At 37.1% G+C, this 20,725-nt stretch overlaps 3 protein-coding genes across 11 annotated transcripts in view; 2 read left to right on the top strand and 1 right to left on the bottom strand.

Annotated features, from left to right (window-relative positions):
- LOC113392840 (inositol 1,4,5-trisphosphate receptor) overlaps positions 1-4,665 on the top strand; it is a 68,285-nt gene extending 63,620 nt beyond the window's left edge. The window contains exons 56-62 of the mRNA XM_064219188.1: positions 16-180; positions 312-489; positions 641-861; positions 1,250-1,415; positions 1,547-1,707; positions 1,821-1,985; positions 2,121-4,665. Of these exons, the coding sequence (XP_064075258.1) occupies positions 16-180; positions 312-489; positions 641-861; positions 1,250-1,415; positions 1,547-1,707; positions 1,821-1,985; positions 2,121-2,213 (1,149 nt within the window). The 3' untranslated portion in view covers positions 2,214-4,665. The remainder of the gene's footprint in view (positions 1-15; positions 181-311; positions 490-640; positions 862-1,249; positions 1,416-1,546; positions 1,708-1,820; positions 1,986-2,120) is intronic.
- A 921-nt stretch (positions 4,666-5,586) lies between these two features.
- On the top strand, positions 5,587-14,793 carry LOC113399199 (trypsin CFT-1-like). Its single transcript, XM_064219153.1, has 9 exons — positions 5,587-5,682; positions 7,929-8,050; positions 8,509-8,594; positions 8,977-9,041; positions 9,474-9,673; positions 9,848-10,004; positions 10,167-10,318; positions 11,010-11,093; positions 14,215-14,793. The coding sequence occupies exons 1-9, from the start codon at positions 5,631-5,633 to the stop codon at positions 14,221-14,223; spliced, it is 927 nt and encodes a 308-aa protein (XP_064075223.1). The 5' UTR covers positions 5,587-5,630; the 3' UTR covers positions 14,224-14,793.
- The window catches only part of LOC113399206 (serine/threonine-protein kinase WNK1-like), a 37,269-nt gene continuing 30,290 nt past the window's right edge, over positions 13,747-20,725 (bottom strand). For 3 of the 9 annotated variants that reach the window (XM_064219144.1, XM_064219145.1, XM_064219146.1), the window contains exons 22-33: positions 19,725-20,622; positions 19,413-19,522; positions 18,596-18,670; positions 17,857-18,051; positions 17,387-17,575; positions 16,720-16,835; positions 16,234-16,320; positions 15,835-15,987; positions 15,688-15,748; positions 15,267-15,359; positions 14,868-15,145; positions 14,056-14,605 (exon numbers count right to left, since the gene is read on the bottom strand). In XM_064219144.1, the coding sequence (XP_064075214.1) occupies positions 14,087-14,605; positions 14,868-15,145; positions 15,267-15,359; positions 15,688-15,748; positions 15,835-15,987; positions 16,234-16,320; positions 16,720-16,835; positions 17,387-17,575; positions 17,857-18,051; positions 18,596-18,670; positions 19,413-19,522; positions 19,725-20,622 (2,774 nt within the window). In that variant the 3' untranslated portion in view covers positions 14,056-14,086. Of the gene's footprint in view, positions 13,881-14,050; positions 14,606-14,867; positions 15,146-15,266; positions 15,360-15,687; positions 15,749-15,834; positions 15,988-16,233; positions 16,321-16,719; positions 16,836-17,386; positions 17,576-17,856; positions 18,052-18,595; positions 18,671-19,412; positions 19,523-19,724; positions 20,623-20,725 lie in introns of those variants that run through there. The other 6 variants (XM_064219148.1, XM_064219152.1, XM_064219151.1 and 3 more) reach the window with 6 other exon arrangements.

A 20,725-nucleotide genomic window follows, 5' to 3' on the forward strand; every position in this document is an offset into this window, starting at 1 on the left:
ATTTGACCTCGACAGATAGTAGTGAAGGGTATTCACCTGGTGAGCATAATGGGCAACCAGGGCACGTTGTCCAAGTCGACGCGGAACGTGATCACGGACCCCGAGCTGCTGTACCACGGCGTTTATCTCGGTTTCTGCTTCATGGGCATATGCTGGCATCCATTCTTTTTCTCAGTTCTGGTTAGTCCTGCATTTTAATAATATTAAAATATATATATTTTTTTACTTTAATATATATCACGTCGAACGTAATACCGGTACGTAATGCAAATATTTAAATGACAAAACACACTAACGTATAAACGTTCTAGCTCCTAGACATAGTATACCGAGAAGAGACCTTGTTGAACGTGATGCGATCAGTCACTCGCAACGGGCGGTCCATCCTACTGACGGCCGTACTGGCGCTGGTGCTGGTCTACATGTTCTCCATAGTAGGCTACATGTTCTTCCGAGACCACTTCCTCGTCACCGTCGACCGGCTGGACGGTAACTATCCACCGAATCAATATTTTGTCGCAATGTTGCACCGAATCAATCTATTTATCGGAATCTACTGACCGAACGACTATTTAAATGATAATCCAATGATGATCTTAAGAAAACAATCCCCACAACGGGTAATCGGAATCGGTTGCAGACGACCACGACCCGCGCTTCGAGCAGCGCGAGCAGTGCGGCGACGCGGGCTGCGGCGCGCCGGCCGGCAAGTACGCGCGGCCGGCGCGCTTCGTGTCGGTGGGCGGCGACCTGCGCGAGCGCAGCTGCGACTCGCTCATCATGTGCATCGTCACCACGCTCAACCAGGGCCTGCGCAACGGCGGCGGCATCGGGGACATCCTGCGCGCGCCCGCCAGCTTCGTCAGTGCCTCTCCTTGTCTCCCCGGCGCGGGCTGCGATCCCCGACAAAGACATCCGTTGTTCAAATATTCACCTTCCCATTCCGAAGTGTCCACGCTCTGGTTAATTCTTCTCTCCCTCTAGAGTGTGCCAATCGAATATTTGTTGCGTCTGTTGAGAGAAGAAACAATTGACTAAAAATTCGATTATTTAAACTCATCGAATCATAAAATCATCGGTGATGTTGAATAACTAAATTTAAAGTGCTGTATAAAATGAGACATTTATTGATATTGAACAGTTTTATAACTTCATTTTACTATTAAACTTTCAATATAACTATTTAAAAAATTAAAACTTAATTTGTTTTTAATAATATTTTATTAAATGTCGTGCGTTTGGTCTTTAGGAGCCCCTGTTCGTCGCACGCGTGGTGTACGATCTACTGTTTTTCTTCGTGGTGATCATCATCGTACTGAACCTCATCTTCGGTGTGATCATCGACACCTTCGCCGATCTTCGTAGCGAGAAGCAGCAAAAAGAACTTATATTGAAGAACACATGTTTTATATGTGGTGAGAGCCTTATTTACCTTATTTTTGTTATTATATAAATATATAATAATTCTTAAGTTTATCATATAGTGCTAATTATGATGATGAACCTCAAATTACAATCGTTTAAAAGTATTTTGTTTTTGTACCAGGGTTGAACAGGTCAGCCTTTGACAATAAGACGGTCTCATTCGAGGAACACATAAAGAGTGAGCACAACATGTGGCACTACCTGTACTTCATGGTGCTGGTACGGGTCAAGGACCCCACCGAGTTCACCGGCCCCGAGAGCTACGTACACTCCATGATCAAGGTGATAATAACTAATACTTTTACCTATGATTCTACTACTTGCTCATACTTCAAATCCAGATAAAATAATTCCTCGAATCGCCAGTGAGTAATGTAGTGCAAACGTAATGTCAGAGCAACAACCTGGAGTGGTTCCCGCGCCTGCGCGCGCTGTCGCTGGTGGGCGGCGGGGAGGGCGAGGGCGGCGAGCTGGAGCTGCGCAACCTGCAGGCGCAGCTCGAGCGCGCGCAGGCCGCCGTGCGCGCGCTCACCGACCTGCTCACCGACCTGCGCGACCAGGTGCCCCACTCCCCCCACCGACCGTTCTGCGCTTACACAAGCGTGCTCGTCGGAGTCTGAAGTAGATTTAAGATTTTGAAATTGGAAACGCACTTCAAAATTTTGATTTATATCGAATTATTTTCCTGTTCGCAGATGACGGAGCAGCGCAAACAGAAACAACGTATCGGCCTGTTGAACTCGACCTCGGCGTATCTCCAGAACTTGCAAATGAACCTTCCGCCATGAGCGACATGCCGTTACTTCGACGCACCGGGTACTACGTTACAGTCCATCAAAGTTTTTGTTTCGATTTAACAGCTCATATATTACGTATATTCGTCACCCAGATTATACTTAACAAGAAATTTTCGAATAGTTTAACGCTTAGAATCTAAGATACTTTAAGTATTTTTAATTTTTTTAACAATCTCATTTATTTAAATGAACACTCATACTCAAGTCATATTTATAAAGCTTCAAAACCGGTGCGTCTCGTGTACCATCAGGCCTCGATGACAATCGCACAAAAATATAATCACCTTGGTACGTTGTGGTACTCCTCGTAAAGAAAACAAGCAATGACACTGACGTCGTCTAGCGGTCAAACGCACGAAGAATGCGTGCGAAATATGAAATACGTAATACAATATATAATAAGACTAATTCGTCTACTAGAAAATGTTTTTAGATTCGACTAGATATCACTAGATATATTAACTATATTAACATATTTATGGATATGTTTGGAGTGTGATTTAAAATGGATTTGATAGAATAAACATTCGTATAGAAATCTCTACAGTTTTCTATTTCTTTTTTTGATCGCTGCGACGTTCGAATCTTAACAGATTGTATATTTAATATACTTTTGACAAACTTAAAATTTAAAAAAAAAAATCGGGTATAGATTACGGTAAACTATAGACAGCCAAATTGAAGCAATAATTTTCATGATAAAGGTCTAGTTGTATGATAGAAACACAATAAGATATTTAGAAAAATATATTTTAATGTTTAAGTCATTATATCCAACATTAAAATTTATCGACACGAGACTAGACAAATCTCATATCCTTAGAAAATTGTTTAATAAATAATAGCATTTTTTTTATAAATAATCCAGATTTTTTGCGACAAGATATGAAACTTTGTTCGTTATTGTTCGTAGTTAAAGTTTAATATTGTTTCCGACGGGATCTTAGAATTTGAACCTTAAATCGATCATTATAAAGTTTAATTCGTTAATTTTGAATAGTAAATAATATCTTCCGAATCTTAGTTCTAAATCTCCTTAATCTTATTTTGTCTATTTAAAAAGTTTATATTTATTTTTATATGAAATATTTAGTTCTTCGCTTAATTGTAAAATTATATTTTTTAAAGTTATTTTTCCTCAAATATGTTCGTGTTGTAACCGTTGTTTCTTCTTTGTTCATTCTATTCTCGAACTCAGTTACAATAGAGTGTAATTTTGTGTAGAGAAGATACGTTTAAGGTTTTATATAATTTTTCAACGAAGTCTCCCAAAATTTTTAATATTTCGATAGTGCAATATGACGTAGCTCAAAATCCGTTATCTGTAGTTAGGAGAAATATGAAATTTTATTTAAAAAATCTTATAAAGATCTGAAACTTATTACGATAAATCGTGCGTTTCATATATTTTGTTGTATCTGTGTGTTGTTTAGATTGTATGGAATAGTTACGTTAGGTTTAGTTTTAATATTTTTTATTTGACACATTGGTTTATAAATGACAACTTTGTTTACTATAAACATCCCTGAAGTGGAAGTTATAGTCTCTATGCCTTGGCAATAAGAGCTTCATAATTGGGTACAGACGATTTCTGAGGGTTTTCTTCTTGATTATTTTATATATGTTTTAGGATGTTTGAATGTTACTATGACCTTGAAATCATAAAACAGTGCCATGTGAAAGTAACAATCGCTATAGGAATAAGTTGATTTTTAACAAAACCATTGCATACTTAGCATTCATTAAAAGTTAACTGAATTTCGATCAATCTCGGCTAATCGTCTGAGAATATATTTTAGTGTTTTTATACTACTAAGTATGCATTATATAAACGTAAGGGAACATATAAGACGCCAAATACTAGAGATGTTATGAGTTATGAGTCATTTTGTTGTACTTAAGATGTTTATTGTTTTGCTTAAATTTCAATTCTATCTTGTTACTATTAGAACTTTACCGTTTACACTAAAATGTTAACATTCCTTTAATATGAACCAACAATCTCTTCATATTTTATATATATATATATATATAATTTTTTGTACAGAGAATTTATGTAAATTTAAAAGATCTTTATTAAATAGTAAAACTTCTTTTTTTAATCTAAGATTTACAAAGTTATATTTTTTCGACTTAAAATAATCGAACTTTTAATATATTTACTAATTAAATTCTTGTAGTTGAATGTGTGACCAAACTTGGAGTTTTCTACTTGTAGAGTTTTAAATATTTAAATTTTATACTTTCTCTATGAATAAAAAAAAAACTTCTTGCATTATTCTATACATTCCTCGTATATTTGTCTTTATATATGATAACAATATATCCGTCTCGTGGAATCTTCGCATCAGTTCTCTATTAGTAATAAAGGATTTATTGTAAGTCTGTTACAATGGCTGCAAATATGGTTTTGTTTATGAAATATAAAAGTATGGCACAAAAATGTTTTTTATTTTTTAACCTTAATACATTTTCTTTTGGTTTAAGCAACATGTTAGATTACCTAGGTTTTGTGATAACAGAATAAGGCAAACTTTGCCTTAATTTTACAGGGTATTGTTCTAAGGCCCATCTAAATCCAGGTCATATTTATATTAAGGACAACCCGATGGTAAGTAAATACAAGAAGTATGTCATGTCCCTTACATTATTAACGCGCTGTCAACCATGAGATACAAGATGTTATGTATCTCTTGTCTGTAATTAGAATATCTGACTCGCCCTTTAAACCGAATTTCTATATCTTTATTAGATCAAGTTTTAACATAATAAAAACAAAACGTACCTCAAATACAGGTGACAACTGCATTTTGTAAAGTTCGTTGGTAGAAAACATGACATATACCGTAGTTATGAGTTGGCCAGTGATGGACTCACGGAAGATAGAAAGGGCAGCCTGTGCCTCTAGTCCTGAGGCACCTCCAAACGCCTCCATGCTACCTTAACCAAACCGTATATAAGGTCTTAAAGATATGCTTAGTTTTTCCCTAATCGCCACAATGCAAGTGTTCAATGTAAGATTATGAGCTCACTTGGTAAGCTCGGAATATCTACGTATGTGGGCAAACGCACTCTAAGTTAAATGACAGAAGAGATTGATAGTGAACTGGAAATATGCTCTACTGTATATTCCCGATTTCAAATAACGACAGTGTGCAATATTCTGTAAACATAAATACTTAGTCCGGCTCTATAACTGGCAAAAATCCTATCAACTAAAATGATTTCGGCTTTATTTAATCAAATAAAAGAATGCCAAAAATCTATGAAAATATATTTGAAAAACAAGTTTAATTATGAATCATATGCTCAAGAGCTTTTATATCTGGTGAAGATAGAAATTAGATCAACCGATAATATCAGCGCTATCGGTCGATAAGAGACTTCTCGATCGCCAGTCCATTGTTAATGTTTGCAAAAATGTGGTGTGTCATTTTAATTTTAAATTTAATAGTGTGCTGTAAGTACGGTTTGATAATTTTTTTGTGTTGTTCTAATATTTAATATGTTTTTAAAAATACAGGAGTTTCATATATATTATAAAAATATTTAAAAGTGATTGAATCAGCAGGGCAATACGGTAGGCGTAAGGCTTACCAGAAATTTAGTGCCTTATAATTAATTAATCTTAATCTAAATAAAACTATTTGTAATCATTGATTCCAAAATGATAGTTCAAGTTAGCAAAAGCTTTGTTCAGCTTCTAGATCATTTCTAGGATAAAATCATGGAAATTTAATTTTTAATTAACGTTAATAACGTTTATAACTAAAGAGGGTAACTAAAATAGCAATAATTGATTATATCTGAAAATAATTAGATGATTTAGTACAGCCTTCAATGTTTTAAATTTACGTATACAATATTTAAAATAACGAATACATAACGCCCATAATCGAACGGTATGAAATAGCTAAAAAAAAATCCTCTATTTTATATTTAACTGTTTAGATCATCTTATAATACTGAAAAAACCTAATTACAACAGTCATCTATTAGTATTTTTAAGTTATTAGTAATTTGGATTGCCTAGATAAATAAAAGTTTCGCGTTTATTTGAATTTAGTTCTTATATGAATAACAACAGGGTTCTATTTATTAATTATAAAAAAGCAATACTCAGTCGTAGTAGATAGAATAACAATAAAGATTAGTTTGAAGTACCTGGTTTATTGTCCGGTATTTCCGAATTGTATTTTTTCAAATGATAAAAGTTTTGTTATATATCATATCATCGTGTTGTTCTATTTAAAACCAAAAACTATTTTTTAAATGATTCAACACGAGTAGGCATTTTTAATTTTTTATTTGGCTAATACACTAAAACCCATACAGATAAAACTGTGAATGACTTATTATTTGAGAATCATTGCAAGATAAAAATCAGTGTCGAATTATCCATGAGTCTGTCTAGGGCCCCGCATCTATTGGAGGCCCCTAGAAAGACCAATAATTGAGAAATGAGGTATTAAAATAAATGATGAAATTATTTAATTTAAACATTCTTGTGTGTACTTATATAACACATACTAGACTTATTAGTTAACTTGCAATAATATTGGAGTTTTATCAAAAAAGCTACGTCTTTATGAAATTATAAATTCATAAATGAACATCGAAAATTGTCGTAGGTATATATTTTTTTTAGTATTTATGATAAAAATACGGCGTTTAAACATATAATTAATTCCATACTGTGGTGCCCATTGATTGGTTGGTGGTGCCATTCGTTTATTACATAAGACGATTTTTATTAGTTTTTGGCCCCCTCTCCCTCTTAAATAATAAGAAATAAGAATAGGCCGACCCCTTTCCTTCTGTTTAATATTTATTACGTAAAAATCTAAAGGAAAAAATTGATATATCAGGTTTTTTCTTTAGATTCTTAGGTAATAAATATACATATAGATATAGCGTATATATTAAGGTCACGATTAAAACAAAATAAAGACATTGAAACACTTTAATAATTCTTAACTTTAATATTAAACCAGCAACACAATAACGAGTGTCGTTTACTCAAACAAATGACGTCCAGTTCACAAGCTCGGAGTTCCCGGCAGACGCGTTGCGGGTAGCGCAGATAATATGTTGCCATGGAAATAGTTTACACAGGTAAACTATTATAGTATACAGATACTCCACATATTCCAACCATAACAGGAAAAAAGCGAAATAAACAACATTCGACAGGAAATTTATGCGATATCATTGGTCGAGAGCTTGATTAGCCTATGATATTAACTATGGATTTACGAAAAAATGGCGCTTTGAACGTCGACGAAACTGTTATCGGAATTTTGGAAGTAAAATTAAAGTGGAAGTGGTTAAGTGCAATAGCGTTGTATTATAAATGAAGATATATTAATCATAAACTCTTAATTGTGCACAACAAAGCTGAGTTGTTAACAATTCGCATGAAATACGTAAATCTATGGTTTGTTTCCTACTTCCATTGGAATAGGCTATACAGATCCGAGCGTACCTCGGCACTGGCGCAGTTGCCCGTGTTTTTTCAAATCTTAGCTTTGCGTATATTTGTTATATCACATAAGAACTATCAAGACACCGTCCTTTACAGTAACCTTGGAAGAAAAAATAAAAATAGTCGACATCGAATATGGTAAAAATATCATCCTTAAAATTACGAATTTGTGTAATTGGTACTTATTGAGATACTGATTCCACAATTTATTTTTAAAATAGCTTACGCACAAACTATCAACACATCTTTCAACATGAGCGTTGCCGGCACCGCAGACGACAACAGCACGCGTATCATTGGTGGAAATCCTACAACCGTGGAAAAGTATCCGTTCGTTGTACAGGTATATCACATAACAGTATGACTATAGTTATAGAGTACAGTATGACTATTTGGGTATAGTATAGTATAAAAAGCTATACGCGGTGGCTCTTTAAAACTTATGACTGCATAATTAGTTAATTATAACAAGTATTAGATTCAGATCTTTGTTAAGTTCATATAATCTGGTAAATCTTTTCGTAAATATGAGCGTGCATTTGTGTTTGCGCCCACACTGCAATGTGCACCTTGAGAATGGCCGCCTTATCTGAAATCAATCAGAACATCATCAAATGCAAAGACTGAAAAAAAAAATCGCTTGACTAACCTGAAATATTGAGACCTGAGATTCAACTACGATGAAACCGGATATGTTAACTACTTACAAAGACCAACGACGCAGTAATTTTTAAATAAAGGACCATTGCTAATGTTTAAATTCTTGGACGTATATGTTTGAACCTCTATTGTAATTTACAGATCCTGTACTCATCTCAGCTATCGTGTGGGGGTTCTCTAATAACTCAGTGGCACGTGCTCTCCGCCGCGCATTGCTTCGTTGCTGAGTAAGATACAATACACAACAGCCTTGTAATGGTTCCTTTTGGTAAAATATTGATGCTTAAACTTATTATTGTATACGCTGCTATAATACAAGGATATCGATGCTAATAACAAACTTAATCATTATAAGAGCCCGAGTTTTAAAACGGAATAATCTCAGTAGTACCAAGATATTATAAATTTAATAATTTATTTTATATCTGAATCAGTGTACTTAAAGTAACTATAAGTATATTTATCATGGATAATCATTAATAATTTCACGACTAAGTGAATAAAATAATACTAGGAAAATATTATTTTTGTTTCAAATTTCATGTTGGCGAACTTTGTTTTTCTTTTTTTTATTTTAGCACAGGTTTAATGAATAATATTTTTTCGTAGGAATGGCCAACAAGTAAGTCCGATCTACTACAGCGTCAGAATAGGATCTTCATATATAAATAGAGGTGAGTACGAGAGCTGCCCTTGTTTTATGTAAGAATAAACACTCGTGGATACAATTTAAGACTCCCACATATATTAAAAATAAAATACATAACTTAAAATAGTTATATATTACAAATTAAATATGTATATCTAGATATATTATATATCTATGTGATATGTGTTATAACTATGTCCATTATTTCAATTGTCGACATTAGAAAACAGTTAACAATTGTATATATAAACCTGTACTTATTATACGTATTATATAGGCCTGCGAAGTGTATTTTCTATGAATTTTATCTTAGTATAAAATAATATTGCAATTTTTTCAACCAATTTTCATTGTATTATTATTTTCTCTGTTGGGAGTTCTGGCTTTCTACGAATATCGACTCGTAACCAATGAAACCAAAGCTTTACAATATATAAATGCAAGAATCTCCGTGCAGGCGGTCTGCTGCGCAAGGTGTCGCTGGTCGTGGTGCACCAATCGTACAACACGCCGTTGCGTGACAACGACGCGGCGGTGATGACTTTATCGTCGTCCGTGCCGCTGTCGGCATCTGTGGGGCTCGCTACGTTGCCGATAGCAAAAGTTGTGGTGCCGGATGGAACGCCCGTTGTTATCCTGGGCTGGGGACGGACCAATGTGGGTACCTCTGAGACTCATAACCATGGTACTCGAGAATACGACGAACCTTAAACTTTTTAATATAGCTTCAAAATACGAACATTGATCATCGAACATAGAAGAATAAATTTTACCGTATGATCAAAAATTTAAGGAGCCTGAAATTTATTTGAATATATACAATCTACGCAGGCGTCGGTGGCACAAGGGTCGACGGTGCTGAACGAGGTGCAAGTGTACACTGTGTCGCGCGAAACGTGCGCGGCGCGCTACCATTTGTTGGAGGCCTCGGGGTATCTCTACCCCGTCACCGACAACATGCTCTGTACGGGCTTGCTCGACGAGGGCGGTGAGCATAATTCCGAGCAGTTTCACTTATTATACTTATAAAATATCTGTAGACCTAATAATATCCTATGAAAAATAATATATTATTTACTTATTTAAATGTTTCGGTCTCATTTTAATTTAACGCCGACGTGTATTACACGTGTCACGTTTATTGAGACAGGTAAGGACGCGTGTCGAGGCGACAGCGGCGGGCCGGTAGTGGCGAACGGCGTGGTGGTAGGGCTGACGTCGTGGGGATGGGGCTGTGCGGACCCGACATTCCCTGGAGTCAACACGCGCGTGGCCGCATACTTCAATTGGATCAACTCCACCGTGCGTCACGAGACATACGATAAGCATACCGAATCAAATACATTTTTGATTATTAAATGGCTAGAGATAAAAAAATTGCTGTAGCAATGTTTGTAACGAGACATTCCTACATTTTGATACAGATTATTTTATCTTACACGAAGCTTGTCAAACTTGCTTTGATAATAACATTCGTTATTATAGTTCCCGTGACTAATGTTATCTTAACAAAACTGAAGCATATTGTAAAATGCTAACACTTTACTACTGATAATTCGATACAATTTGAACGACTAATTATTTTATTTCCTAAACCAAATGTCACTTCCGCTAAAACGATCACAATTTCGTTTGGTTGTTTGTTTAAATATAAACGATGACGAACAAATGTCTGGAGGTAACATCCACTTAACGCATATTGTATTAATTATTTGTGGTTACTTAGTATGATTGTTCCGATATGGAGTGAGCCAGTGTGAGACGCACATTGGACATAACGATTCAGTTCGGAAGTGTTCTATATATCTGGTTATTAAAGTATTATTTCACTGAATAAGTATATATTATAAGACAAGACATAGATAGATATCCTTCTAGCGTACTGTCAAATATAGTTATAAAATTTACCTAGGTTATAAGATAATTTTAGACATAGATAATTTTATTACTTCTTGATTATTTGAAATTGATAATATAAAAATGTTTCTCCCAGGTGTTCGGCGTGGCCTACCCGCGGTCCAACGGCGCCACCTCTCGTCACCTTAGTCTACTACTACTAGCTTTTAGCATTATTGCAGTGAGTCATTTTTCACTTCGCCTAGCACTTTAATTCTTGGACAGTGTTTCGAATGTCATCCATATTACATACACGTATAGTACACCTGTTTTTATTTTATTTTATTTTATTTTCATTAGGACAACCAACAGTAGATACAATATCACATCCGAAATAAAAAATAAAAAATTACATTTCAAAATTATCAAGGCAAAAGTTCTACTACTTACAGGTAGTCTCACCATGCGTTATCATATTACACAATGTAATTATTGAAAATATGAATTGAACATAAGCATAATAATTAAAAATAAGAAATACAATACATTTTTCAAACTATTATATAATAAATAATAATGAATAAGATAAACCATATGATTTGAATTGGGCACAAATAAAATTCATTATTTTTCGATTGAATTGAGGTCGACTATCGTGACGTATGTCTAAATCTTTTACTTTAATACTGATGGTGATATATAACAATGATAATCTCGATATGATGGAATTCCTACCTAGTTGCGTTTTATATAATTTGGTATAAAAGAAATGGCTCATATTACGGGAATTAATGTAATTTTGATAAAAGTTCCGGACAGTCAATATTATTATAAAATAAATTAAATAAAAATTTCATTGACAATATTTTTTCGTCTATTCTCCAGACTTTGTATACTGAACAGATTGCATCTTTCATTATAAGACTTTGAATTTATCCTAAATCTATTAATTACATCATGTTTTCAAAATAACAAATAACTAGCATGTATCCTGAAGATTATCATATATTTTTTTCATTGGGTTTACTGCATTGGATCATACACTTTTTTACATTATAAAACTTGCATTTAGCTCATGTAGTCCCCTTAATGTGCAATTTTTGACACGGTGACCAAATTAAGCAACAATATTCTAATCTGCTACGCACGAAATATTTAAAGAGACTTAAGACAGTTTCACTCCTTTTCAAGTCTTTGGAGCATCTTAGAACAAAGCCTAGTGATTTATTTGCTATATCAAGAGCTTTATCTATATGCAGTTTGAAATTCAATTTATTATCCAATATGATGCCTAAGTCACGAATCCTGTCAACTTCCTTTAATTCTATATTTTTTATATAATATTTGGATGGTATAATTTTCTTTTTACGAGTAAATTTTATGTGATAACATTTGTCAATATTCAGGATCATTTTATTATTATTACACCATTCAATTAATTTGCATAGATTTTCCTGTAATAAAACAACATCAGAAAATTGTTTAATCTAAAACTAACTAGAGTATAGTTAGTTTTAGATCATCAGCGTATATAGTCACGTGACAATCCTTAAATATTGGTACAATATCATTAATATATTGAAAAACAATGGCCCTAAATTCGATCCTTGTGGGACTCCCAAGGAAGCAACGAATGGTGTAGAGTGGTGTCCATGGATTACCACTCTTGAGATTCTACCCATTGAGTAAGTTTTGCACCACTCCAGCAGTCGATCTGAAATACCATATGATTTCAACTTATTTAAAAGAATGCAGTGATTAAACTTGTCGAAGGCCTTTGAGAAATCTGTATATATGGCATCCATTTGAAGGCCACTAGTTTCCGTCTTTGCAATTTACAATACATCCTTCCAGGGGCGTGGTATACGTTTTTATTTTTAACTTGGCATATTTAAAAATTTAAGCTCATGTCATAAAACTCTAATAAATAAGTCATATTACTCGATACAAGATTATATCAATGATAAAATTATTACTAATTAGTCAAATCAAAGAATCAATCAATAAAGACTTCCAAGGAGTATTTATATAAATATAATTGTACTTTATTGACGTAACTGTAAATAAAAATGGTGGAAAACAGTAACTACTGAGTTTTCTTGCCGGATCTTCTCGAAAGACTCAATTTTCCGTAGTGTTTGTAGCTTTACATTTTGCTACATTCAACACTAAAAAATGACGACTCAAAAGTACTTTTATGAGCCTACTTGAATAAAGAATATTTTTATTTAGACGTAAATAATCATCGCATCGCATAATGAGATATGCGGCATATATTTTTAATTTTTTTTTAATTCGTAGGCTTCAGACATATTGAGTTTAGTGTGACGTCAAGTAGCCTAAAATCTGCGTTCGATCAAAACGAGTCTAGCAATACTTAATTTATCAAACAATTATAACTAGTTTAAAAGGTACCGTATAGTAAGCCTGCTCGCCATTAACAGATGAACATACATATTTGAATGCACAAAACCAACAATTGAAAACTATTTTTATTATTAAAAGCTCCTTTTATAAATATATATAGATATTTAGAATTTTTTAATTAATATATTTTATGAATATTTCAGTAGATTTAAAAGATTTTCTCAATCATTTTGAGAAAATCTTTCACCTGTGTATAAAACGATTATTTTCGATTTATTAATTTGCAGCGAATACATTCGATCACGTCACTAAGTTCCATAGAATGTAACTTTATTTGTGACGCATGACAATGATTATGCATACGTTATTAAAAAAACGAATACATTTACGGTAATAAAATTTATGTAAGAAGTCATAAATAAGACATTTAAATAACATTAGGCAGTTTACATATTTTAACTTTTCCTCAATCCGCGTCACGTTCTAAGGCAACTGCAAAAAATCGGTAGATAAATAAAACAACGGGATAGATATCACATATGAATATTTAATTAATAGATATAGTATGTTACACGTACAATAAATATAAGGTACAAGGTGATTCGCTACACACGTCATGAGCGCGGCCGCACCGACATCAGCACCAGCTGCCGGCACTGCGCTGTGGACACAAACACCGCTACGTACAATACCGACTTCACGTTTATATATTGTTCGGTTGATTCAAAAATTAGTAACCGATTTAAGATGTTGAAGATAATTAATTTATTACGTTACGTACTTAGAATTAAAGTATATAAGGGACGTAACTGCTCATATATAATCGTTGGCCTTGGCAAAGTAGCAGTACCTTACACGGAACATTCGTCAAAGGATAGTTAGTAGTGACGTCAGTGGCGGCATATGTTCGCTTACCCTCCCATATAATCGAACATGCCATACAAGCAGCACCAAATTTTCTATCGCATTTATTAATAAACTTTTAAACATGACAGATCCGCTAGTACCTCTGTCGGTGAGCGCGTCGTCGACGTAGAGGTCGGCCATCAGGTCGGCGGCGGGCAGGTCGCGAAGCAGCCGGCGACGCGCAGTGGGGGCCCCGGGAGCCGCGGGGACCCCAGGGAGCGCGGGAGGGGGCTCGGGAGGTGCGGCACTTCGCCAGCGCGCGAACTCTTCGCTCACGGAGAGTCCAACGCTGGCCGGCGCCTCGTCGCGATGCCTCCTTTCCGTAAAGCGCGCGAAGCAGGCATCGTCCTCTAAAGCCAGCGTGCGGTCGATGACCGTGCAGGTCATATCCCGCAGCGTGTCCAGGACCAGGTAGCTACGTTCGAACTCGCCTGCTTCGGCCGTCTCGACTGCCTCGCCGGGGCTCGGCCTCGAATCGCTCTTTAAAAATAATATAACAATTTACAAACAATCGCCATACAATCGTCGAATCTTCATCGATGTGACTAATTAAAACTAAAACGACCAAATTCTCAAATAAATAAAAATGCGTTTTAAACGCTCATTTTGCTTAATTGTATATAACGTATAATGAATATTATAAAAATTAAATGTAATATTACTTGTAGCTTTTTGCTTTTTCTTTTTCGCCCTCAAAATAGACACACTCGAGATAAGTTCAACGCTATATAATGGTAAGTACCAGGGGCGGCGCGGGGTCCAGGATGACGTGTCGGCGCTCCGCCAGCGCGTCGTCCAGCACGTAGCGGCGCGCGCGCGTACGGTCCGTCAGCACGTACGTGTCGCAGTCGACGTCGGCATCCGCGTCCGCGTCCGCGTCCGTGTCCGCTCCCGCGTCCGCGTCCGCGTCCGCCGACGCCTCGCCCGCGTCCTCGCACAGCGACGTGTTGTCGCACGACAACTCGTCCAGCCCCCCCTCTCCGACGAATTGACTCTGAGATAGGTCCAGTTTATCTTTGCCTAGGTATGAAAAAGACTTCGATCAACCGATCAGGTATAACCGTGGAGGCCGGATCGTACCGGTAAAGGTAGGCTTTAATATAAAAAAGCGTGGGCCGCGATTCGACCGCGCCGTGCGTACCGTGCGCGGCGTCGGCGGGCAGCAGGCGGCACAGCGCGTACCCGCGCAGCGCGGCGGCGCGCGACAGCTGGAAGCGCGCGCCCGGCACGCGCTCTGTGGACACGCGCGTCTGATCTCAACGGAACTCAGGTGGGATCCTTGTTGGTATTGATACTACGCGATGACTGCGCATGTTCATTTGCTGTACCGCTACAGATATCGTGAGCTCGAGGTCCCATTAAATTATTTTCCATTAAATTAGGGATATTTTAAACAAAACTTTTACCAATAAAAAAAAAATGTTATTTTGATAGAATCAGAGAAAACTATAAAATCTCTGACAGCGTACTCGAAAATGAAATATGATTATTTTTTTCGTTACTTCTAAAGTTGTACATTCCTATTCAAATGAAATTGAATTTATAAATAAAATAAAACGAACCCTCATGGTAATTCTCAACGGCGGCGTCGTTGATGTCCGCACCGTGCTCGCTGTACGCGTCCTGCAACACGGTACACGTTGGCTTATCGTCTACACTGACACTGACACTGGCTAGGCGGTCGCGCCGCGTGCGGCGAGTCGGCTGACCTTGGGCTGCGCGTGCTTGTAGTGCAGACTGATCTTGCTGAGCTCGTGATCGAGGTGCGCCAGCCGCTCGGCGTGCGAGCCGGCCGCCTCGCCGCCCTCCGCGCTCTCGCCGCCCTCCGCGCCGCCCTCTGCGCCTCCGTCGGCTGCATCTCGCTGGAAATCAGTAATACACATTTCTGCAGTGCTTCTATGGACACATCTTTCCGAATACAATTATTTCATAAAATTTTCTACCGTCTCATCGATTGAAAGTCGTGATTTAACGTAATCATAAAATATCAATAAATTCAAGTGAAGTACTATTAACTATAAGTTTTCATAAATAAACTATTCGTAATCAATCTTAATCATAATATAAAATTAATAACAACAATTAATCAATTTGATAATTTTATTTACCTTATGTCCTGGAATTGAATGCATCTGTTTGTGTGTTGGCGATAACGCAGGACTATATTCTAGAGGAGATTGTGGAGAAACTGGACCCTATAAACAAAAAAATATCATTGTATAAGATTTGTAAAAAAATAATGTTTTTTCCAAAAATTCTAAGTGAAACAGTTGTCTCTCTTGAGATTGGACTGCATACTATACTGACACAAGGTACGGGACCGCAACTACACCTTCAACGTCTTTTGTAATTGTGTAGCATCAACAGAGTTACTATACGTTTTATAAGTCATATTTACATTTTTAAAATGCAAAAATATTTAGCTGTGTAAAAATGTTGGAATTCTACTTAGAAGCTCTATTACTAGGTGAAGACAAAAAATTATCGTAAATTATTTGGAACTAATTAATGTTGGAAATAAATTCAGTTTATTTCCTCAAAGAATTGGTTTTATGGAGAACGGGCGGTGGTACCACGGTAACTAAGAAACTCACGCTGTTAGAGATGGAGGCGAGTTTGTTCTGCAGCGTGAGCATGTACTCGCTGTAGGACTGACTCTTGTTGGGCGTGCTCGGCTGCGACGAGCCCGTCGAGTTCACGTTCGCCAGCCCTGGGGACGAATGAAGTTGTGTTTATTCAAGGTCATAATTGATGTTAGGCGTACAATTAAATGCCAATCTGTTTGAAAAGAGGGTATGGACGGTTTTAGAAGATTTGACAGCGAATACGAATATGTCCATATTATGACTCGGCATTCAAATAATAATAAGTTTTATCATCCGGTTGCTGATATGCCAATGAATGTATCTCTCTGAATTATTTGAGCCACTATATTTCTTATATGAATTTTACACCTGTAAGTTATGAACGACTGAAGTGGCTGGATGGTTATAGGTGTAAAGCAAATATGCGATTATCATTACTTTTAGATCCAAAACTCGAATATTTAGATAAACACTCCAAAAAAAAATTGAGTTATTTGACTAAGAAATTGTAAATAATTTTGAAAGACAAAAATTATTTTAGGTGGTATGAATACATTTAGCGACATCTCTGTAAAGCTCTATTTATTGACGAAGAAAATGTAGCAGATGTACATGCTAAGAAGTGATGAATGAAGCAGCCATATGTGTCTCCCGGGGCCACGGGTGGCCGACTCACCGATGTCGATGTCGGCGGCTCTGCGCGCGAGTGCGCTGTGCACGGCTCGCTGGGCCACGAGATGTCCGAGGTTCTGTCCCATCAGCGACAGGTTTTGGCCGCTCAGCCCCAGCCCCTGACCACCGAGTCCGAGGTTCTGACCGCCCATGAGATTCTGACCGCTTAAACCTAGATTTTGACCGGCTAGACCTACGTTAAAAGAAGCATGATCATCTAGCTGACTCGACTGAAGATGAGATGTATCTATCTCGTATTTAAAATGATAACTAGGACTATAAAACTAGCGAAAACAAATGTTTCAAACCATTATGTAAACATATTATTTAGGATACATACATTAAATAATGTAGCATAGATTTATTAAAATAATCTTAAGAGTACGACATCCAAAATATCGACACGATTTTAATCTTGTAATCATTAAGTATGATAAAGTATATGTTACACAAATGTATTTATATTTCTGTCACCTAAATTCTGTCCAAGATTCTGTCCCATAATGTTCTGATTGAGTGCGAGGTTCTGCGTGGCGAGGCCTATGTTCTGTTGGAGACCGAGGTTCTGTGCCAGGGCGGGCTGCAGCGGAGCGCCCAGACCCAAGCCCAAGCCCAACTGCGACATCGGCTGGTTAAGCTGACCCGAATTTTGCAAGGCTTGCTGCTGAGCTGAATGACAAATTATTCGTAAATACGATGAATTACGGATACGAAATATATTTTTGAGATGTCCTCGTATTAAAAACTTTCTCTTAAATTTAAGACCTCAATGCAAGATCAAAATTAGATTTAAAGATTTTGATCAGCGTTTCAGATCATCATTATATATTTTATGAAATGAAAAACTGCATAATCTATTCATTTTAATTGGCTCAGAAACTAAGTTGTTACCGATTTTAAATTTTCGACCGGTGAATCGTAAAAAGCTCGCTAGCATGCAAGGTTATATTTGATTAGAACACATGGAACATATGTTAGTCAAATTTACACATTACAAATAATGTACAATACAAGAAATTCTTTGTTATATAAGCGTTAAATTTTTGCGTCGTAGCGCGTCAATCGGCCTACAGAACAATATTAAAATAATGTACACAGATTATATAAGCGTTCACGTCACCACTATCAATATGGTATAGAGTTTCACACCTGTCACGTTACCGAAATAGACTCGACTTCGTCGTGATAAGTCAGAAACGAGCGTGGTAGTTACCTATGAGTTCGTTAGCGGTGGCCAGCATGGGCTGGTAGTAGCGCGGCGGGGCGTAGGGCAGGCGACACATGGGGCCTGCACACAGCGTTAGTCACAGCGGGGACGGGCAGTCGGAAAAATGCTCATACAAATACATTAAAAGGGCACGTTAGTCGAGCAAATCTATCCAGTAGTTTTCGTTCCCGGACACAGTCAAATTACGTTTTAAATAGAATATATTCGGTGGTGAAGTCGATCTCTTCTTTTTTCACATTCGTTAGCAAAAGTACTGTTCGAGAATGGTTGTTGTTAATTTTTATATTAAATATCACATAAAAAGGGTTCTACGAGCAAGTTAGTTAGATACAAAATGGCATAGCACAATGCCATGCACGAGCTACAAAGCCGGTAAGTTCGAAGTCTCTGTAAATTTGATTCCTAACTAGCATATTATTACTGAATACTTTTACCTGGTGATAAAAGGACCAATGTATCTTACTTAAATGTATATAAATCTATTCTTACTAAAATGTAAACCATATTTAGCGGCATAAGCTTAAAATTACTAAAAACAGTAAGATATACGTTACATAAAACAACTACCCTCTGTTCATTGTGTGTATATATTGGCTACCAAAAGTAAAGAGTTATTGATATTGGGCCTTTTAGCAGCAGGCCTCAGAATATATTTCATAAAAAAGGAATTATTAGTTTTTTTAATGAAATATACAGCGTTCGGGCACATTGGCTTAAAAAACAAATCTGTAACCGACGAAATAATCTAATAAAGTATTATTTGCAGTAACTTCAGAGCACGAGAACAGCATTAGATACATACCAGGTTGCGCGTTAGTCAGCAGGTTGTTATGCAGCGAGAGCTCCGGTTGGGGGAACTGCGGCTGGTTGAGAAGACCCAGTAGATTCGGTCCTGAGAGATTCTGCTGTTGGCTGAAATAATAAAACGTTAAATGAAATAATAATCATGATTTAATCACAAAAAAAATGTAGTTTATTGAATGTTACATAAATAGATTAATGAATTTGTAGCATCATGACAATTTCGTATTTTTTAGGAGCGCGTTCAAAGTGTCTCTAATATTTAGTGATATTTTATTAAATATGTACAAAATACATTAATCATATAGCTTACTTTATTATATTCTGCTTAAGCAACATCCTCTGAATATTCTCTGCATTCGCTAGCGAGTCGGAAACCCCCGGGGTTGGGGTCAATGAGGATTGCGTCAGTTGCAGCCTGCTGAGCCCCATCGGATCAGCGAGCCCCGGCGCCACTTGCCCCAGACCTATATTCAGTCCCAACTCTCCACCCACACCCATAGGCGTTCCGACTTGGCTCAGCCCGAGCAGCGGCGTATCAGTTGCTATTTGTAATGGAGTCGTTAAGTTTGTAAGATTTGGTTGTAATGTACCATTAAATAAGGTAGAATTAATCGTGCTCGGAAAAGGGAAATTTTGCGGTATCGTCGACTGGAGATTTTGCGGTATTGTAGACGTGACGTTCGGTTGCACTGACGTCTGTACGATGGCCCCGCCCGCCGACTCGCTCAGCATCTGCTTCATGTCCAGCGCCCGGTGGTCGGTGACGGCCTGTGGCGCGTGCGACAGTTGCGTCGGCAGAGGATACTGATGCGTAGGAACGAATTTATCTGAAGGAATGGCTTGAGTCATCTGCGTCGCCACCGGTGCGGGCGGTTCCGGCTGCGTGACTGGTACGGCTTCCGGTTGTGGAACGGGCACCGGTTGCGAAACAGGCGCCGGTGCCGGCTCCGGTTCCGGGAGACCGTTCACTTGTGGCTCGCGGGGCGGTTCTTTGGTGACTTCGGCTACTTTTGGAGCCTCTACCGGTTTATCCGACTCGGCGGACGTCCGGTCGACTTTTTCCTCCGGGACATCCTCGCCGCGGTCTACGACGGGACTGACTAGAAATCTCGAAATCTTTCGAGTGGGTTTTTGGGATTTCTTCTCGCCGTTCGATTCCATACTACCGGACCGATCCGCTACCGATCCTCCATCCGACTGATTAGAACCTAGCGAATAAAACAGAAATATTGTATATATAATAATATATATATATTACAGACCAAAGTCGGAATTGTTGGAGTTAAACAAAAAAAATTGTTAATACAAAAA

This window comes from Vanessa tameamea, chromosome 26 (genome assembly GCF_037043105.1).
Source record: "Vanessa tameamea isolate UH-Manoa-2023 chromosome 26, ilVanTame1 primary haplotype, whole genome shotgun sequence".
Lineage (NCBI taxonomy): Eukaryota > Metazoa > Arthropoda > Insecta > Lepidoptera > Nymphalidae > Vanessa > Vanessa tameamea.

Bases quoted from the DNA above. Each gene is read 5' to 3' on its own strand.
- LOC113399199 (XM_064219153.1), top strand. From the start codon at position 5,631: ATGTTTGCAAAAATGTGGTGTGTCATTTTAATTTTAAATTTAATAGTG. The intron at 5,683-7,928 runs GTAAGTACGGTT...TTTTTAAAATAG, and splicing joins TTTAAATTTAATAGTGTGCT to CTTACGCACAAACTATCAAC. The intron at 9,042-9,473 runs GTGAGTACGAGA...ATCTCCGTGCAG, and splicing joins ATCTTCATATATAAATAGAG to GCGGTCTGCTGCGCAAGGTG.